Genomic DNA, 15,612 nt, shown 5'->3' on the forward strand with positions numbered 1-15,612 from the left:
GGCAAGCCAGCTGCCTATCTCATCGATAGGAGGTGGATCGTCCAGGCGTGTCTGGTCAACGATACATGTCACATGGTAGGTGAAGGCGCGGTCTCGCGTTGATTTCCCCGTATACAACAGATTCTATAGGCTACAAGTATATAATTGACACAGCAATCCCGAGCCGAGCCAAGCCAATGTCTCACTTCTTCCACCGCGATCACTCTCCCGACCTCCTCTCGAGCTCTTTGACCCTCTCTTCCAGCTCCTTATTTTTTTCCTGCAGACCCTTGATGGTCATCCTCATTCCTTGTTTCATCTGTTCTGCGGCTCTGATCAGTCGATCTTGACGATGGAGGTGTTCTGAGAGGCTTTCCAGTGTGGAGAGTGTGGGCGAGAGAATCGTATGAGGTGGGGAATGGACAGACGAGGAGGAGAGAAAGGGGTTTTGCTACAAATTGGATTAGATCAGTAAAGTATCGCATTCGATATTTCCTTGATCGACGTGTTCGGCCGTCAAAGCTGGGGAGCTTTGCAAGAAAGACGGCTCAAACAATGGGGGCAGGGTGACGAAGCTTCTGAGGTGTGTGTTGACTTGTAGCCGTCACTCACCTCTACGATCGCCCTCTTGGGCGTCCTCTCCAGATTCTGTCCCTCATCCTCGCTATCGTCCAACTTTCTCTTCCCTAGCCCATCCTCTACCGCCTCCTTCAACCTTTCACTGAATGTTACACCTCCTCTCCCACCCGTACTGGGCGTAGGTATCTGCGCCTGAGTACTTGTATTCGTACGTTGAGTCGATCCCGGTGTACTCGCTATTGCCTCACGTTCGATCTCATCCGCATCGACTTTCCCCCAATCAATCTCTTCCAATTCATCTCCGTCCGAGTCCAAGGTCAGAATATCAGTATCGGGTGGTGGGGCACGAGGTATCACTCGGACTGCAGTTGGAGTCCGATCGTTGACTGCGCCTGCACTCGTACTCGTGCAAGGGCGACCATATCGAGCTTGAGGACTTTGACCGAGGGTCTGATTGGTCTGCTGTACAAGTGTTGCGGCTCGAGTGGATCCTTTCACCGTTGGAGAAGCTACCGAAACGGAGCTTGACGTGCCGGGGAACAACTCGTCATGCCATTTGAAGAATTTACATCGACTCGGATCTTCTCGAGGCAGTGGACAGCAGTAGAATGACCTTGATGTGTAATCTAGGTGAGCTTGTGAAATCAGCGAACAGTGATACGGTAACTCACCTTCCTGCATTCTTCGTACTCGGTCCTGCTCGCAACTTGGGGCATTTCAGTTGATGTCCCTACAGTACACTCGTCGTCAGTCAAGTGCAGCATCGCCTATCCGAGTTCTCACTCACCGTGCATTTCACCTCGCCGTTCTCGCTCACGGGAGTCGTCGGTTGGATCTGGACTCGGGACGGCGCCATGGTAGACGTCCTTCCCGACGTCCGTGTCCGTGTCCTTGTCGCCATATCGTACTGTGGGCTTTCGTCGTGCCAATACACGATGCAAGCTGAAAGGTTGATTCATGTATATCTATTGCGGATTTGTTGTGGAGGTGACTCACAAACACCCACCCTCCACCTGCGAACAAGCCGCCACACGGTCTGACCTTTCGGAAATATAGACAAGCGGGTCGGCGTTACCGTCGTCACCCCTCCCCCCGTGCGATTCCGAGCTTTCAGATTGGCTGCTCTCACTGACTCCTCACTCCTCACCACTGCATTCGACACACACATACACACATCTTCACATTCGGTCTTGACACTACTCACCTCTTATCTCACCTCGATACCCTCCCCCATCTCTCTCCCAACCGCCTCGCCGCCATGTACTCCCTCGCCCGTCTCCCAAGGAGCCAACCTCTCCTCAAAAACGTCATCAAGCGATCGGTCAGCTCCAGTACCGCCCAACCTGCCTCCGCTGGTGGTGTTAGCGTCATCGGTTTCGAGAACAAGGGTCCGGCCTCGACGTCCTCTTTGACCGTGGCCGTCAAGGCGGGAAGTCGATATGAGTCTATCCCTGGTGTCGCGCACGTCTTGAAGAACTTTGCTTTTAAGGTGGGTGGGACCGACGATGCTATCCGAGCTGGATCGAAGCAGGGGAATAGATTCGTGGAGTTGGGAGGAAATGCTGATTGTCTTCGAATATGTTCTATTAGGCAACCTCTTCAGCTTCTTCTTTGAGAACAGCGCGAGAGACTGAGCTCTACGGTGGTGTCTTGTCAGCTTCCCTCACCCGAGAGCACCTTTTCCTTTCCGCCGAGTTCCTTCGAGGAGACGAGTGAGTTTATCTGTCTGTGTCGATAAACGTGAGGGACAACGCACTCACACTTGCTCATCTTCCAGGGAGCACTTCCTTTCGGTTCTCGCTTCCGTCCTTTCCTCTTCTCAATTCTACCCCCACGAGCTCAACGAACTTGTCCTTCCCGTCGTCGAGTCTGAAGCCATCCAAGCTCAATCCACGCCCGCCGCCCTCGCTCTCGACATTGCCCACACTCTCGCTTTCCGAAAAGGACTCGGAAACTCCCTCTATGCGTCCCCCAATTATCCCGTCACCATTGAGGATGTCAAGTCTTACGCTCAAACCGCCTTCGCCAAATCCAACATCTCCGTGATCGGTACTGGTGTGTCCACCGAGTCTTTGTCCAAGGCGGTCTCATCTGCTTTCGGTTCCGGCTCTTCCGCCGCTGGATCTGGTCTCTCCGGTGGAGCCACCAAGTACTTTGGTGGTGAATCTCGAGTCCCTCTCGACATCCACGCTCCTGCCACTGCTCTCCCCACCGTCGTCGTTGCTTTCGGTTCTTCTTCACCCGCTACACCCGATCTCAAGGTCCTCAAGGAACTCCTCGGTGGTGAATCTTCTCTCAAATGGACCCCCGGTACTTCTCCTCTCTCCCAAGCTGCAGCCAAGATCCCAGGTGCCTCAGCAAAGGCATTCCTCCTTCCTTACTCTGATGCCTCTCTCTTCGGTGTTGTCATCACAGCTCCTACAAGTCCACAGGCCAAGACTCTCGCCACGGAAGTCGTCAGTATCATCAAGTCGGCAGGCAAGGGTAGCAAGGATGAGGAGGTGAAGAGGGCCATCGCAAAGGCTACGTTCTCCGATGCCGTTGGATCAGAGACTTTGGAGGGTCTTGTCTCTTCCGTCGGACCTGCTGTAAGTGTGAAGTGGCCATTGGTTGGAGTTTATTGGGCTGATCGATTCCTCTGTAGCTCTTCGCTGGCGGTACCATCAAGTCCGAGTCTTTCTCATCTGTTTCCGCTTCTTCGATCTCAAAGGTGGGTCAGGCTTACAGGATCTAAGGAGATATGTGCTGATAACACTACCAGGCCGCCGCCGAATTGCTCAAGGCCAAGCCTACCGTTGTCTCCATCGGAAACGTCAGCGTCTTGCCTTATGCGTGAGTGTCATGGCCTGTTCGTTGCATCGGTCGAAGCTGACAATCCTTATACAGTGACGAGCTTGGTCTGTAAGGATTCTTGTAGAAGGGCAATCGATGCAAAAACATCACCTCGTCATGGCATTTGGGTGAATGAATATACAATTACACGGTTTGGCGGATGATCGCTAGCGGCGCGTAGTCTGCATGGTACAAGTGCATGTGAAGATCCTGATACAGGCATAAGGTTGCGATACAGCGAGCAGTACAGGGACATACTGAACCTCAGGCTTCAGGTGTACTATTCAATCACGCTGCGAGCCTGCGAGATCTCGCTCGGTAGACCCTAATGACGGCTTCTTCGACTCTGCTCATATCATCGGCGGTAATTCCAAGGGGACAACCAAACACACCACTCACCTCTGCTTGACGAGCATCATGACGCCTTGCTGTACGAGTCCCTTCACGATCTGACCTTCTAGACCAGTATACAGACCTCTCACTCCTTCGCTGTTCAAGATCCTAAAGAAAGTCTGTCTCATCCCCATCTCCATCTTGGTGCCTGATTTTTCTTTCCCTTGATCATTGAGTGAAGGTGAACCTGACTGACTGAGAGTTTTGAGCAAGACCAAAGGATAAAGTGGGATAGTCGCAAGAGCATTCGATACCGCAGCAAGGATGAATGTGAGTTTTCCAGAGGGATGTGATCGGTTCCGTTCGGGAACCAAGTATCTCAGGAGGAGGGAATGGATGTAGAGTGTGAGCGAAGGGAGGAGTGTGAGCGGGATGGTAGGTATCAAACCTGCGAAAAGACCCGTCCAACCTGATTCGTTTGATATCGATCGAAGACTATTCAACAGAGACTCTCCCTCTTTCTCCTCATCTCCGTCCTGATCCTCCCTGTCTTTTCCAGACTTCCATTCAGTATCCTGACCGGAGGAGGACGAAGCGATCTGTTGTCTCACGCAGACTGTTGAGATCGGAAGTGTGATGCCCTTGGATATGATCCCAGCCAACATCCCCACGATCAGTTCTTCCCCTACACCCGCTTTCTCCGTCGATGGGAGCATATCCGAAGCTTTGGCTGACATCCCTCCGATCCCAGCAGGAGATGAAGTGATGACTTTCCCAGACGGCGGGGGGTGTCGGACGTGGTAGATGTGGAGCGATCTCTGGAGGGAGGTGTAGGTAAAGAAGTAGAGGAAGTTGGACAGAAGGGTGGAGAGCGTGTCGGCGCGTAGACCTTGGTAGAGTCGGGATAGACCGCGATGGTAGATCAGACGTTGGAGGGTGTGTATGAGGGATACTGGAGAGTGATATGGAAGAGATACATGTTGATGCAGGCCGTGCGATCGGACAGATGACAATGACCAGTGCGGGAGGATTTGTTTTCGACCAACGAAGTCAGTGCAATGTCGAGAACCGATCGAACAACGGCACTCACGCCTTTGCACATTACTCCTCTTTGCAGCATTCTGCATTCGAGTTGTGGCCAGGTCCAGAGGGTAGACGATGGCATTGCCCACGGCAGAACTAGAGAGGGGTGGGCAGATGTCAGCATCTTCGAGACACAACGTGATAGCACAGAGGGTATGGTCTGGTGCAGCATGTCGTATACACTCACCCTAGTGCCCCCGAGGTCGCTTGGAGCAGGGGAGGCAGGGTGGAATCCATGTTCTCGTCTGGTCTGATGGACTGGGATCGCAACTAGATCGATCGGTGAGGAGCGAGGTGAAGTACGAAAGACAATTGGGATATGATACACGCTGCTGTCTACTGTCCTTGCATCGTGTCTGTGTGCGTTGACATGCCTTCCATTTGCTACTGATGATGTCAAAAGGATGATCTTGAACCGAGAGAGAGTAACTTAACCGGACAACAACCGGTAACAGGAACAAACACGTGATCGCCACGCGTGACATCCCCCCCTTTTGGTTTTGGAAGAAACAACACACACAGTCATCCTCTTCCTCCACTTTTGGTTCCCATCACCATCATCAGCTCTTCTCAGACCATCGTTTCACATGCACATACGACCCAACGGTTCCGATGAGCCTATCATGCTAACCACCCGTTCACCCTCCCCCTCTCGCGAAAAGGGGAAGGAAACCCCACCGCACGTCGGACAGGACAGCGAACATGATGGTGATGATCATCACCACCACGATGGCGGAGACGAGTATGATCTCGATCAAGGTCGTGGCACCGTTGAGCTTCAGGAGGACCAGAATATCTCAACTGAGGTGACAGAGGAGGAGAGGATCGCTGCAGAAGCCGAGGCACGACAAAGGAGTTTCGAAAGGAGTTTGGCTGGACCGAGTGTTGGTAAAGCGGGTGCGTGACAGCTCTTCAAGCCTGAACACCCAGGTCGGATCAGAGCTGACGCTCTTGCTTGCCTGCAGGATTGCTGAGAGACCAAACGGGTCAGCTAAGTCGTGGTGAAATATGTAAAAAAAAACGTAGCTGATCATAGCGACGCAGAGGTCAACAGGATCATCGCAGAAGCGTCAAAGGTGAGCTTTCGTCAAGAAGTTAGACATTGCGACTCATCAAGCTGCCAACTCAAATCTAGGGTTCAAAGTCAGTCGGCAACGTTCCAAGATCATTGCAACCTGGAACTTCACTGACTTTCGGTTTGAATGATACAGATACTATGTCAATCAGGTTAGGAAAGATCAGGAACTTACCGAGAAGATAGCATGGTATCGTGCGAAGGTGAGCAATTCGTCAGATTTCGAGAATGCCATGCCTCGACCTTACGAACCAATGTGGGCCCGCTGACTTGTCTTACCAGCGAGATGAGCTCATGAAGATGGCCCAACGCGATCGACTTGAAGCAGAGGCTGAGCGAATTGTCAGTCCTCGATATTGTACTCGGTTAAGAATCAAGCTAAACTTACGCAGCTTATAGAGGTCGAAGCGACCAGAGATCTGACACAACATATCGTGCACGTGGATATGGATGCCTTTGTGAGTTCTTGCTGCTCAGTTCACAACAGGAGGCGGGCAACATTGATGTATCTCACTCGATTAGTATGCTTCTGTTGAGGTCCAAAGAGATCCTTCGTTGAAGGGCAAGCCTTTCGGTGTGGGTCAAGGAGTTTTGACGACTGCATCGGTGTGTCTGCTTGTCGCATGCTGCATCCATGTCTAGAGACTGACGACGTCACAGTACGAAGCGAGAAAGTTTGGCTGTCGATCTGGCATGGCGGGATTCATAGCCAAGAAACTCTGCCCGGGTATCATCCTGTGAGTGTTGCGGTCCACGCACAAATACCGTTGCGACGTGTTGCTCATCAGCGATGACGTGCGTAGAACCAAACTTAATTTCGACTTATATATCGCCGCTTCCAAAGCTGTTCGAGAAGTGCTCATCCAGGTAGGTTGCAGTCGACTGAAGTCATCTACCGTTCAAGACGCGCTGATGATATTCTGCAGTATGACGAGAATCTCATGATGGCGAGCCTGGATGAGGGATACCTAAAGTGATCAACCCCTTCCGACATAACGTTTGGATGTTCTGCTGACCTGGCTTCTTCCAGTATCACATCTTACATGTCCACACACGATATGACCGCCGCTGAAGTCATCACTCAACTCCGAGCTGAAGTCGAGGCCAAAACTCAACTGACTATTTCAGCTGGTATAGCGCCCAATCGAATGTTGGCCAAGGTAGGTGACCTTCCGACACCCAGGTCGGCGATGAACAGAGTCTGACAAGATGCATAGATCTGTTCGGATAAAAACAAGCCTAATGGGCAGTACGAGATGTCTTTCGATCGCGCAACCATCATCAGATTCATGAGAGATCTTCCTGTCCGGTGAGCTTTCATAATTTTGAGCAGCCTATGGATGCTCATGGATACCTCAGGAAGATACCTGGGTTTGGAAGGGTGACTGAGAGATGCCTTGAGGGTCTGGGTATTGAGGTGAGTTCTGTGTCAGCTCTACTGCGACTTGAAACTGACTACTTCTTCTGAATAGACATGTGGGGACATATACACCCATCGCGTCGAGCTACTCGTTATGGATCACTGGTTTGGCTTTCGTGGATTATGGTGAGTTGCTGAGGATAATCGCCTGTACTTCACAGATTGCTCACTTACTGCTGCTTGGTACAGCAAAGCATATCTAGGCATAGCAGACAATAACGTCGCTCCTGGAAAACGAGAGGAACGCAAGAGTGTTGGCGTGGAGAGGTAAGCTGAATTCTGACGAATGATCTTGGATAGCTGGCTGACCCCCTGTCCGCGTAGAACGTTCCGGGACAAGACGGATGACGATGATATACTCAAAGAATTGGAAGAGATTGCCGAAGAGCTTCAAAAGGACCTCGAGAGGTTGCAATACTCTGGGAAGACTGTCACAGTCAAGTATAAGGTGAGCTCAGGTTCTGATACCGCACCGACATCCAAGCTAAAGTCCCACGTTCTAGTTGCACACCTTTGAGAGTACGTCCTCATGCCGAATCGGAGTTTGGTGATCCTGACAAATCACACAGACAAGACCAGAGCCAGGTCGGTTGGTAAATACATTTCGACCAGTCAAGATATCCTCCCGATCGCTGAAGAGCTATTGAAGCGGGAGCTTCCACTACGGATCCGTTTGTTAGGGATCAGACTTTCAACGCTTAAAGACCTGACACTGCCTGATAAAGGGATCAGAGGGGTAGGCCATCCTTGGTCTTGTGAGGTACAGATCGTTGATGACCTTGATTCCTAGTTCTTTTCATCGCCGAACAAGAAGCGCAACCAGGCTGACAACGGGACTGAAGCTGGACCTTCACGTCAACACACACCGTCAGACGAAGTGCCCGAGATGGTTCGGCTTCAAGCGGAAGAGACAGAGGTCTATGACCTCACGGGAGAGGATGATGAGGAAGAGGTCCAGTCCCCTGAGACGAGTGATGGTGAATCATCCAGACGGCTGATTGATCGCGGCCGAAGTGGGACACCATCGGCGACAGCTCTGGGCAAACGGAAATCGCCTTCACTACTTGGTCCAATATGCCCGATATGTAGCAAGTCACTGGGTGCAGGGACTTCGAACCAGGATCTGAATGACCATATCGATTGGTGCCTCAATAAAGATGCGATCAGCGAAGCAAGTAAGCGTTCACCGAATGTCAAAATCGACGCCGGCAAAGACAGAGAGAAGAAGAGACTGAAGCAGGAGAAAGATAGGCCAGGGGGCGCTGCAACGGGGAAGAAGCACATAGGCGGTGGTGCAAATAGTGGTGGGATGCTTGACTGGCTCAAGAGTGGTTCAAAATCGCAAGGTGTATGATTGATAGAAAAGATGTTGTTTGTAGAACTGACGATCAGATAAAATCGACGCCTCTTGATGGCTCTGACAGGTTGAATTCCTCCTACCTGGACAACAGTGAGCCTAATCTATCGGACTGTCGCCCGTCGGTCGACCCAAAGCAAGGACTACGTTGGCCTGGGGACCCACCACCTGACCACCAAGTTGAGTTTGTCAGACGGGGTGCCAGAAACCTCGGTCACTTGATGATCATCAAGTCAGGCGCAGTCTCTCAAGTTTATCCGGTCAAGCGGTCCCGACAGTCGGCACAGAACTAACTTACCTCTCACGGATCCTAGGTCAAGCTGCCACCATTGATAGCCGTGTTTTGATAAAGACGTAAAGCCTTCGCTAACACAAATAAAGAGTAAACAAACCTTGGTACTAGTCTCCGGTCGGCTATACGGCTGTACGGAGAAGATATACGGTCATTTTGTTCGACGACAGCAATGGTATAGCAATGACTCACTTGACACAAGATGCAGTCTGAGCATAGATTAAGTCACCATCCTCGAATGTCTGACAAGACAAAGGACAGCATCATCTGCATCAAGATTCTGGTCTCACACAACTACTTGCAAGCACAATGTCGACCGCGACTCAAAACAATGCCGATTTGGACAGGTCATTCCTGACCGCGTCCATCCCGGACTTGGTCAAGCAGCTGAGTGAGAGCGAGAAGATCTCTCTCCTTGCTGGACAAGACTTCTGGAGGTGAGTCGGTCGCTGGAGAGTGTTCGGAAACCTTGTCGAGACCTGCACTAACGTTGAGTGTCAATTTCTCATAGGACCACCCCGGTGCCGAGGCTGAACATCCCTGCGTGAGTGACCTAGTATCGCGTTCCCCGAAGCGCTCCACTGACCATCGTACACAGCATCAAGATGACAGATGGACCCAACGGAGCTCGAGGTGACTCGTTCTACCACATGAGTGAGTTGTTCCTTCCCTGACAGCCACTCTGCCATATAAACTCATCTAGCTGCACAGCACCCGCAAGCGCCCTCCCTTCTTCCACGTGTCTGGGTGCTACATTCTCAACCAGTCTCATCGGATCTGCAGGCTCCTTACTAGCAGAAGAGACCAAGGCTCGTAATGCCGTCTGTCTTCTGGCGCCGACGGTCAACATCCAGAGATCCCCCCTTGGTGGACGAGCCTTCGAGTCGTTCTCCGAAGACCCGACCTTGTCCGGCGAGATGGCCGCTGCTTATATCAATGGCTTACAAGCCAAAGGTGTCAGTGCGACCATAAAGCACTTTGTAGCCAATGACCAGGAGCACGAGAGGATGGGCTCGGACTCTGTGGTAGCCTCTCGACCGTTGAGAGAGGTCTACCTTCGACCGTTCCACATCGCGCAGAGGAAAAGTCAGCCTCAAGCCTATATGACGTCGTACAGCAAACTCAACGGTACTCACTGCTCCGAAAACAAGTGGTTACTGGAAGAGCTGCTCAGGAAGGAATGGGGTCACAAGGGTTTGGTCATGTCGGATTGGTTCGGTACATATTCCGTCTCGGAGTCAATTAACGCCGGTTTGAACATTGAGATGCCTGGTCCTGCTAAATGGCGAGATGCCAACCTGGTGTCGCATATGCTCCGAGCGCACAAGATCGATCCTCGTCAGCTCGACAAGACTGTCACGCAAGTCCTGGAATGGGTCCAGAAGCTGACCAAAGCCAACGAAGACATGGTGTATGAAAAAGCTATCCCCGAGAAAACCAGAACGGAAGCTCGCGAATCGGACGCCAAGCTCCTGCGACAAATAGGCAGCGAAGGCATCGTCCTTCTCAAAAACGAAGATCAGATTCTCCCTATCACGGGAAGCAAGAAGGTGGCAGTCATTGGACCGAACGCCAAAGCCAGCGTGATCTCTGGTGGTGGCTCTGCGAGGGTTCGAGCTACTTGGACTGTCACGCCTTATCAAGGTCTCGAACAGAATGCACCGAGCAGTGTCGATCTTTCCTATGCTCTGGGCTGTCTCACTACCAAGTTCTTGCCCATCTTGGACGAAAACTTCACCTCGCTGGACGGAACACCGGGTTTCGACCTGTTCCACTATGCCCTGAACGATAATGGCGAACGATCTGCCAAGCCGGCTCTGACGGAACAATGGGACGACTCGGACATGTTCATGGGTGATTTCAGTCACCCCGACCTCGGTCATGAATTCTTTACCGAGCTCGAAGCGGTTTTCACCTCTCCCATCACGGGACAGTATGAGTTCGGACTGTGTGTCACAGGAAAGGGATGGTTGTGGATCGATGAGGCTCTGGTCATCGACAATTCCAAGGACCAAGTCAAAGGCTCCTCCTTCTTCGGTGGTGGAACAACTGAAGTCAAAGGAAGATACAACGTCGAGAAGGGCAAGGTGAGTCATCCGTCAAAGAGATTTTGTCACATAGCTCAATGACTGCCGCTAGAAATACGCGATCCGCATGTTGCACGATACCCGACCGCCTCCTGTTGCCGGTGGCGCAACCACGCCATACTTCATGCTAGGTGTCAGATTGGGAGCTTTCCCAGTCTTCGATGCCGACGAAGCCATTGCCGAGGCGGCGTCTCTCGCGGCAAAGTCGGACGTTGCCGTCGTCGTCGCCGGTCTCAACGGCGACTGGGAGTCTGAAGGCTTTGATCGACCTGATCTGTCTTTGCCCATGAGGACCAACGAGCTCATCTCGGCTGTAGCGAAAGCCAACCCCAACACCGTCGTCGTCCTTCAGGCAGGTTCTGCTGTGTCTATGCCCTGGATTGACTCTGTCAAGAGTGTCGTTTATGCCTGGTACTTGGGTAATGAATGTGGCAATGCTATCGCCGACATCGTCTACGGTCTCAAAAATCCTTCAGGTCGACTATCAGTCTCCCTCCCCAAGAGGGAAATCGACATTGCTGCTGGACTCAACGCCAAGTCTGCCAGAACCAAGATAAATTATGAAGAGGGAATTTGGGTAGGATACAAGCACTATAACGCGAGGGGGATCGAACCGCTTTTCCCATTCGGCCATGGACTTTCTTACACCACCTTCGAATACAGAGACCTCAAGGTCACCGCCCAACCCAAGAAGGTTTCCGATGTGGGCGCTGATGGTTGGAACGTTGAAGTTTCAGTAAAGGTCCAGAACACCGGTCAAGTAGAAGGTGATCACTCGGTCCATTTCTACCTTTGCCCACCGCCAGAGACTGCCACAAGCCTCAGACACCCTCAGTGGTCGCTTCAGGCTTTCGACAAAGTGTACAGTCTCAAGCCTGGCCAGAGCAAGGAAGTAACGGTCACATTCGACAAGTGTAAGTGCCTTTTGGACCGGACCAATCCTAAACAGAAAGAGCATCGCGCTGATGAAGTGCCTTTCGTGTTCAGATGCTGTGTCACACTGGGATGAACATTGGGATACTTGGAGAGCTGAAGAGGGCGAATGGACCGTTCGTATCGGTAGAGATGCCCAGACCATGGAACAGGAGGCCACATTCGTCATCGACGAGGTGCTCGAATGGAGAGGTCTTTGATCGCTTAGAAATACAGGAGGTCATCCGAAGGGAACACATTGGCCCACCTGATGTTGGTGACCACGACGAGTGGTCTGTTAGAACTGGTAGTCTAGAAGAAGAGAAGAACATGAATGTAAATATTGAAACTATACTTGAACGATATCCGAGTCAGCGGTCGCAGTCAACCTTATTTTGAGAGAACCTCCACGCAGCAGTCCACCGTCATCCACTATCCGATGTGGTCGGGTCGTGTCTTTCTGTCTGCGTCGCAACTGAACTTTTGATAATTCCCCATGACCACTTGTCAGACCTCTGCTCTCTCGACCGGTACACTGCCGGCATTTAGCCTGGTTGAACATCGTACCTGCGTAGACGTTCTTTGATTTGTCAGGCGACCATAACACTAGCTCATTCCGACCGTTGATGCATGGTTCAACGTCCTTCAGATCCATTGCCTTTACTCGCCCGTGGGTAAGCCTCTGGTGTACGGTCTGACCGACATGCACGTGGGACTTGGAAAGCTGCACTTGAACTCGGAGGATGTTCGGCGCTGTTCGGCCCGGCTATACGGCGGATTGTGACAAGATAACGTGATGAAACGGTGAAACGGTGACCAACGCCGTCCCCACAGCGTCAGGGAGTCGTGGGGACCAAAGCCCCAGGTCCCTCGATCCCCCCTCCGGATTACCGGTTCTGCCCGTCTTCCGCCGCATCGGGATCGTGTACCTGATCCTGACGCTTCGTCTCTGGGCGGGTGTCGCGACGCCTCCCTCTCGCTCCTCTTCGTCGGGCCCCCTCTCCCAAATCGCATCAGCAACTCACTAACGGACCATCCGTATCTGCCGATCCCTTTTTCGTTGCGGTCCCCCATTGTGGGGCACATACACCCCCGACCGGTCCCATCTTGCCTCTCCATTTTTACACAGTAGTCGTGACTACTTAAGGACCTGCCCGCCCCCCCTGGTCTACGAGGATATGTCTTGCCCACCAACTTGACACGACCATCGATATCCACGCCAACATGTCGCCAACTAAACCTGCATACACCACCTGGCAAAGTAAGTCCGCATCACGTTTCGGGTTTCGAGACCGTGTTGACCATGGATGGTTGTTGTTTTCTTAGACAATACGAATGCGACATGGTACAAAGATGCCGGTCTCCGAAAGTCGATGATATCCATCTTCGTCCTGTACTTTTGTGTCTTCACATTAGGTTACGATGGGAGTCTTCTCAACGGTCTACAGACTCTTGAGCAATGGCAAATCTACTTCGACCATCCCTCGGGTGGTACTCTTGGTCTGATCAGTATGGTCATGTATTTCCGTGAGTCATGCAATCCTCTTGTGATGGTGCATGGGGATCGTCTGGCTGATCCCCTTTGAACGGAATCATAGCGAACCTTGTCGTGCCTTTGCTTGCTTCATGGATCTCAGAAAAGTATGGTCGAAGACCTCCTGTCTTCATCGGTTCTATCATCTGTGTATGTCTATGAGCGTTCCTGTATCTCACACTCCCACTGTCGATGCTCATGACTGGGATTGGACGCCCTCAGATCATCGGAACTTTTGTCGTCACATTTTCCAACAGTCGAGGCATGTTCATGGGAGGGCGAGCCATCCTCGGAGCTGGTATCTCCATGCAAGGTGTCACGGCCCCTGCCTTGTTGCTCGAACTTGCCCATCCAGTGAGTCCACATTCCATGTGCAGAGACGGCTGGAGTCCTCGGCTGATACGAAAGATTCCTCGATGTGCATCTAGCGATTGAGATCGATTGCCGGTGCCTCATATCTCACAGTGTACTACGTCGGATCGACCACCTCCGCTTGGATCTGTTACGGCACCCAATCGATGGACAGCAACTGGGCATGGCGAATCCCCTGTCTCATCATGTGCACTGGTGTCGTGATCGTGTTGGTATATGTGTCTTTGGGTTTGATGCCCGAGTCGCCCAGATGGATGATCAAAAATGGTCAACACGAGAAGGCGCTCCGACTGCTAGCCGCCATGCACGCCAACGGAGACGAGCAAGACGAATTGGTTGTCAGATCCATTGCTGAGATTGAAGCGAGCCTGGAGCTCGATCGTCAAGCAAAGCACACCGGCTACAGGTGCGTATTGTAGTCTTGCCAGAAAGATCAGTCCAGCTCAGGGGCTGAATCATCATATCGCTCTCAGCGCCTTCTTGAAGACTCCCGGTAACCGTCGAAGACTTCTTGTGATCTTCATGCTTGCCACCGGTACACAGGTGAGTTAACATCATGATTGTGTACCTAGATGGGCGTTCTCATGGACTGACTATGATGTAGCTCAACGGAGTCGGTCTTGTCAGTTACTACTTGGCCCCAATTTTGAGCTTGGTTGGCATCACCGAACGAGGTCAACAAGCCGGTCTCAATGGTGGTCTCGCTATCTTCAACCTTGTCTGTTCTGTGGTAGCCGCTCAAGTCGTCGACAGATGGGGAAGAAGGCCTCTTTGGCTACTGGGTAATTCCGGTCAGCTGGTGTGCTTCATCTTGATCACCGCGCTCTCTGTAGGTCCTGAGGTTACTCCTGTGGGACAACCTCGAGAGCTGACATTGTTGGCAATAATAGGGTGCTTTCGCCAACAACGCTATTCCAGCGCTCGGTATCTCAGTCATCCCATTCCTGTACCTGTACTATGGATTCTACGATATCTGCTGGACCGTCCTTCCCAATCTTTGTGAGTGTTCCCCTCGAGTACATATGCGATTCAGCAACTTGGCTGATTGGATGATCCTCCGTAACTAGACATTCCCGAAATCACCCCCTACCACTTGCGAACCAAAGCGCTCAGTATCTATGCCATCATCCAGGCTGTTTCGATCACCTTTGTAAGTGTTCAGGCTCGACGAAGAGTCATGTCAGAGCTGACATGGGATAATTTGAACAGAACCAATATGTCAACCCCGTCGCTTTGGAGAAGATGTACGTCATGCTGCTGTCTAAGCATTGTCATTGTTCGAACGTCGAACTGACTTTTCAATCTGGATCATAGTGCCTGGAAGTACTACATCGTCTATGTCGTCGTGATCTTGGCATACCTCATCTACGCCTATTTCTGCCTCGTCGAGACCAAGTGAGTGATCGTCTCGACTATATTGCCACACTTGGAAGCTGATCCCATGTGCTTTGGATAGGGGATACACTATCGAAGAAGTCTCCCGCTTGTTCGATGGCGAGGACGCGGCCGCCGATGTTGAACACCAAGCGACTGAGATTGTGGGCCTCGATCAGCTCGATGACAAAGCCCAGGTATCCCACGTCGAAGACTCACATGTGCTGAGCGGAGCGCACACCGGAAGGAGGGACTGATCAAAGGACATGCCGAACCTGCCTTGTTGCATGTAGAAAATTGACGGTGTGAAGTTCAGTTACTCTACGGTAGTTTTGGTACCCATATTCAAAATATTTGGTCAGAGTGTAGGTCATGTTATGATA

General features: G+C 51.8%; 6 protein-coding genes across 6 annotated transcripts; 4 read left to right on the forward strand and 2 right to left on the reverse strand.

The window, feature by feature from the left end:
• Positions 1–199: 199 nt before the first annotated feature.
• IAR55_001801 (uncharacterized protein) lies at positions 200–1,459 on the reverse strand (the record flags this gene model as incomplete). The annotated part of the gene is made up of 4 exons (XM_066944924.1): positions 200–430; positions 592–1,171; positions 1,230–1,288; positions 1,346–1,459. The coding sequence occupies 4 exons, from the start codon at positions 1,457–1,459 to the stop codon at positions 200–202; spliced, it is 984 nt and encodes a 327-aa protein (XP_066804847.1).
• A 357-nt stretch (positions 1,460–1,816) lies between these two features.
• Positions 1,817–3,463, forward strand: IAR55_001802 (uncharacterized protein; the record flags this gene model as incomplete). Its single annotated transcript, XM_066944925.1, has 6 exons — positions 1,817–2,047; positions 2,149–2,270; positions 2,336–3,146; positions 3,203–3,268; positions 3,320–3,390; positions 3,445–3,463. The coding sequence occupies 6 exons, from the start codon at positions 1,817–1,819 to the stop codon at positions 3,461–3,463; spliced, it is 1,320 nt and encodes a 439-aa protein (XP_066804848.1).
• A 215-nt stretch (positions 3,464–3,678) lies between these two features.
• IAR55_001803 (uncharacterized protein) lies at positions 3,679–5,043 on the reverse strand (the record flags this gene model as incomplete). Its single annotated transcript, XM_066944926.1, has 4 exons — positions 3,679–3,736; positions 3,790–4,675; positions 4,814–4,902; positions 4,994–5,043. The coding sequence occupies 4 exons, from the start codon at positions 5,041–5,043 to the stop codon at positions 3,679–3,681; spliced, it is 1,083 nt and encodes a 360-aa protein (XP_066804849.1).
• Positions 5,044–5,429: 386 nt separating this feature from the next.
• On the forward strand, positions 5,430–8,655 carry IAR55_001804 (uncharacterized protein; the record flags this gene model as incomplete). The annotated part of the gene is made up of 21 exons (XM_066944927.1): positions 5,430–5,703; positions 5,772–5,792; positions 5,851–5,882; positions 5,942–5,949; positions 6,018–6,084; positions 6,164–6,223; positions 6,274–6,339; positions 6,404–6,487; positions 6,542–6,618; positions 6,685–6,748; positions 6,808–6,854; positions 6,912–7,041; positions 7,099–7,190; positions 7,241–7,298; positions 7,354–7,427; positions 7,491–7,568; positions 7,626–7,749; positions 7,805–7,820; positions 7,871–8,037; positions 8,092–8,278; positions 8,336–8,655. The coding sequence occupies 21 exons, from the start codon at positions 5,430–5,432 to the stop codon at positions 8,653–8,655; spliced, it is 2,046 nt and encodes a 681-aa protein (XP_066804850.1).
• A 604-nt stretch (positions 8,656–9,259) lies between these two features.
• IAR55_001805 (uncharacterized protein) lies at positions 9,260–12,170 on the forward strand (the record flags this gene model as incomplete). The annotated part of the gene is made up of 6 exons (XM_066944928.1): positions 9,260–9,387; positions 9,462–9,494; positions 9,549–9,604; positions 9,662–11,037; positions 11,090–11,951; positions 12,025–12,170. The coding sequence occupies 6 exons, from the start codon at positions 9,260–9,262 to the stop codon at positions 12,168–12,170; spliced, it is 2,601 nt and encodes an 866-aa protein (XP_066804851.1).
• Positions 12,171–13,173: 1,003 nt separating this feature from the next.
• On the forward strand, positions 13,174–15,486 carry IAR55_001806 (uncharacterized protein; the record flags this gene model as incomplete). The annotated part of the gene is made up of 12 exons (XM_066944929.1): positions 13,174–13,210; positions 13,276–13,476; positions 13,548–13,633; positions 13,706–13,837; positions 13,912–14,261; positions 14,329–14,398; positions 14,460–14,684; positions 14,746–14,854; positions 14,923–15,005; positions 15,065–15,099; positions 15,170–15,250; positions 15,312–15,486. The coding sequence occupies 12 exons, from the start codon at positions 13,174–13,176 to the stop codon at positions 15,484–15,486; spliced, it is 1,584 nt and encodes a 527-aa protein (XP_066804852.1).
• Between the last annotated feature and the right edge of the window lie 126 nt (positions 15,487–15,612).

Source organism: Kwoniella newhampshirensis, chromosome 3 (genome assembly GCF_039105145.1).
Source record: "Kwoniella newhampshirensis strain CBS 13917 chromosome 3, whole genome shotgun sequence".
Classification (NCBI taxonomy): Eukaryota; Fungi; Basidiomycota; class Tremellomycetes; order Tremellales; family Cryptococcaceae; genus Kwoniella; species Kwoniella newhampshirensis.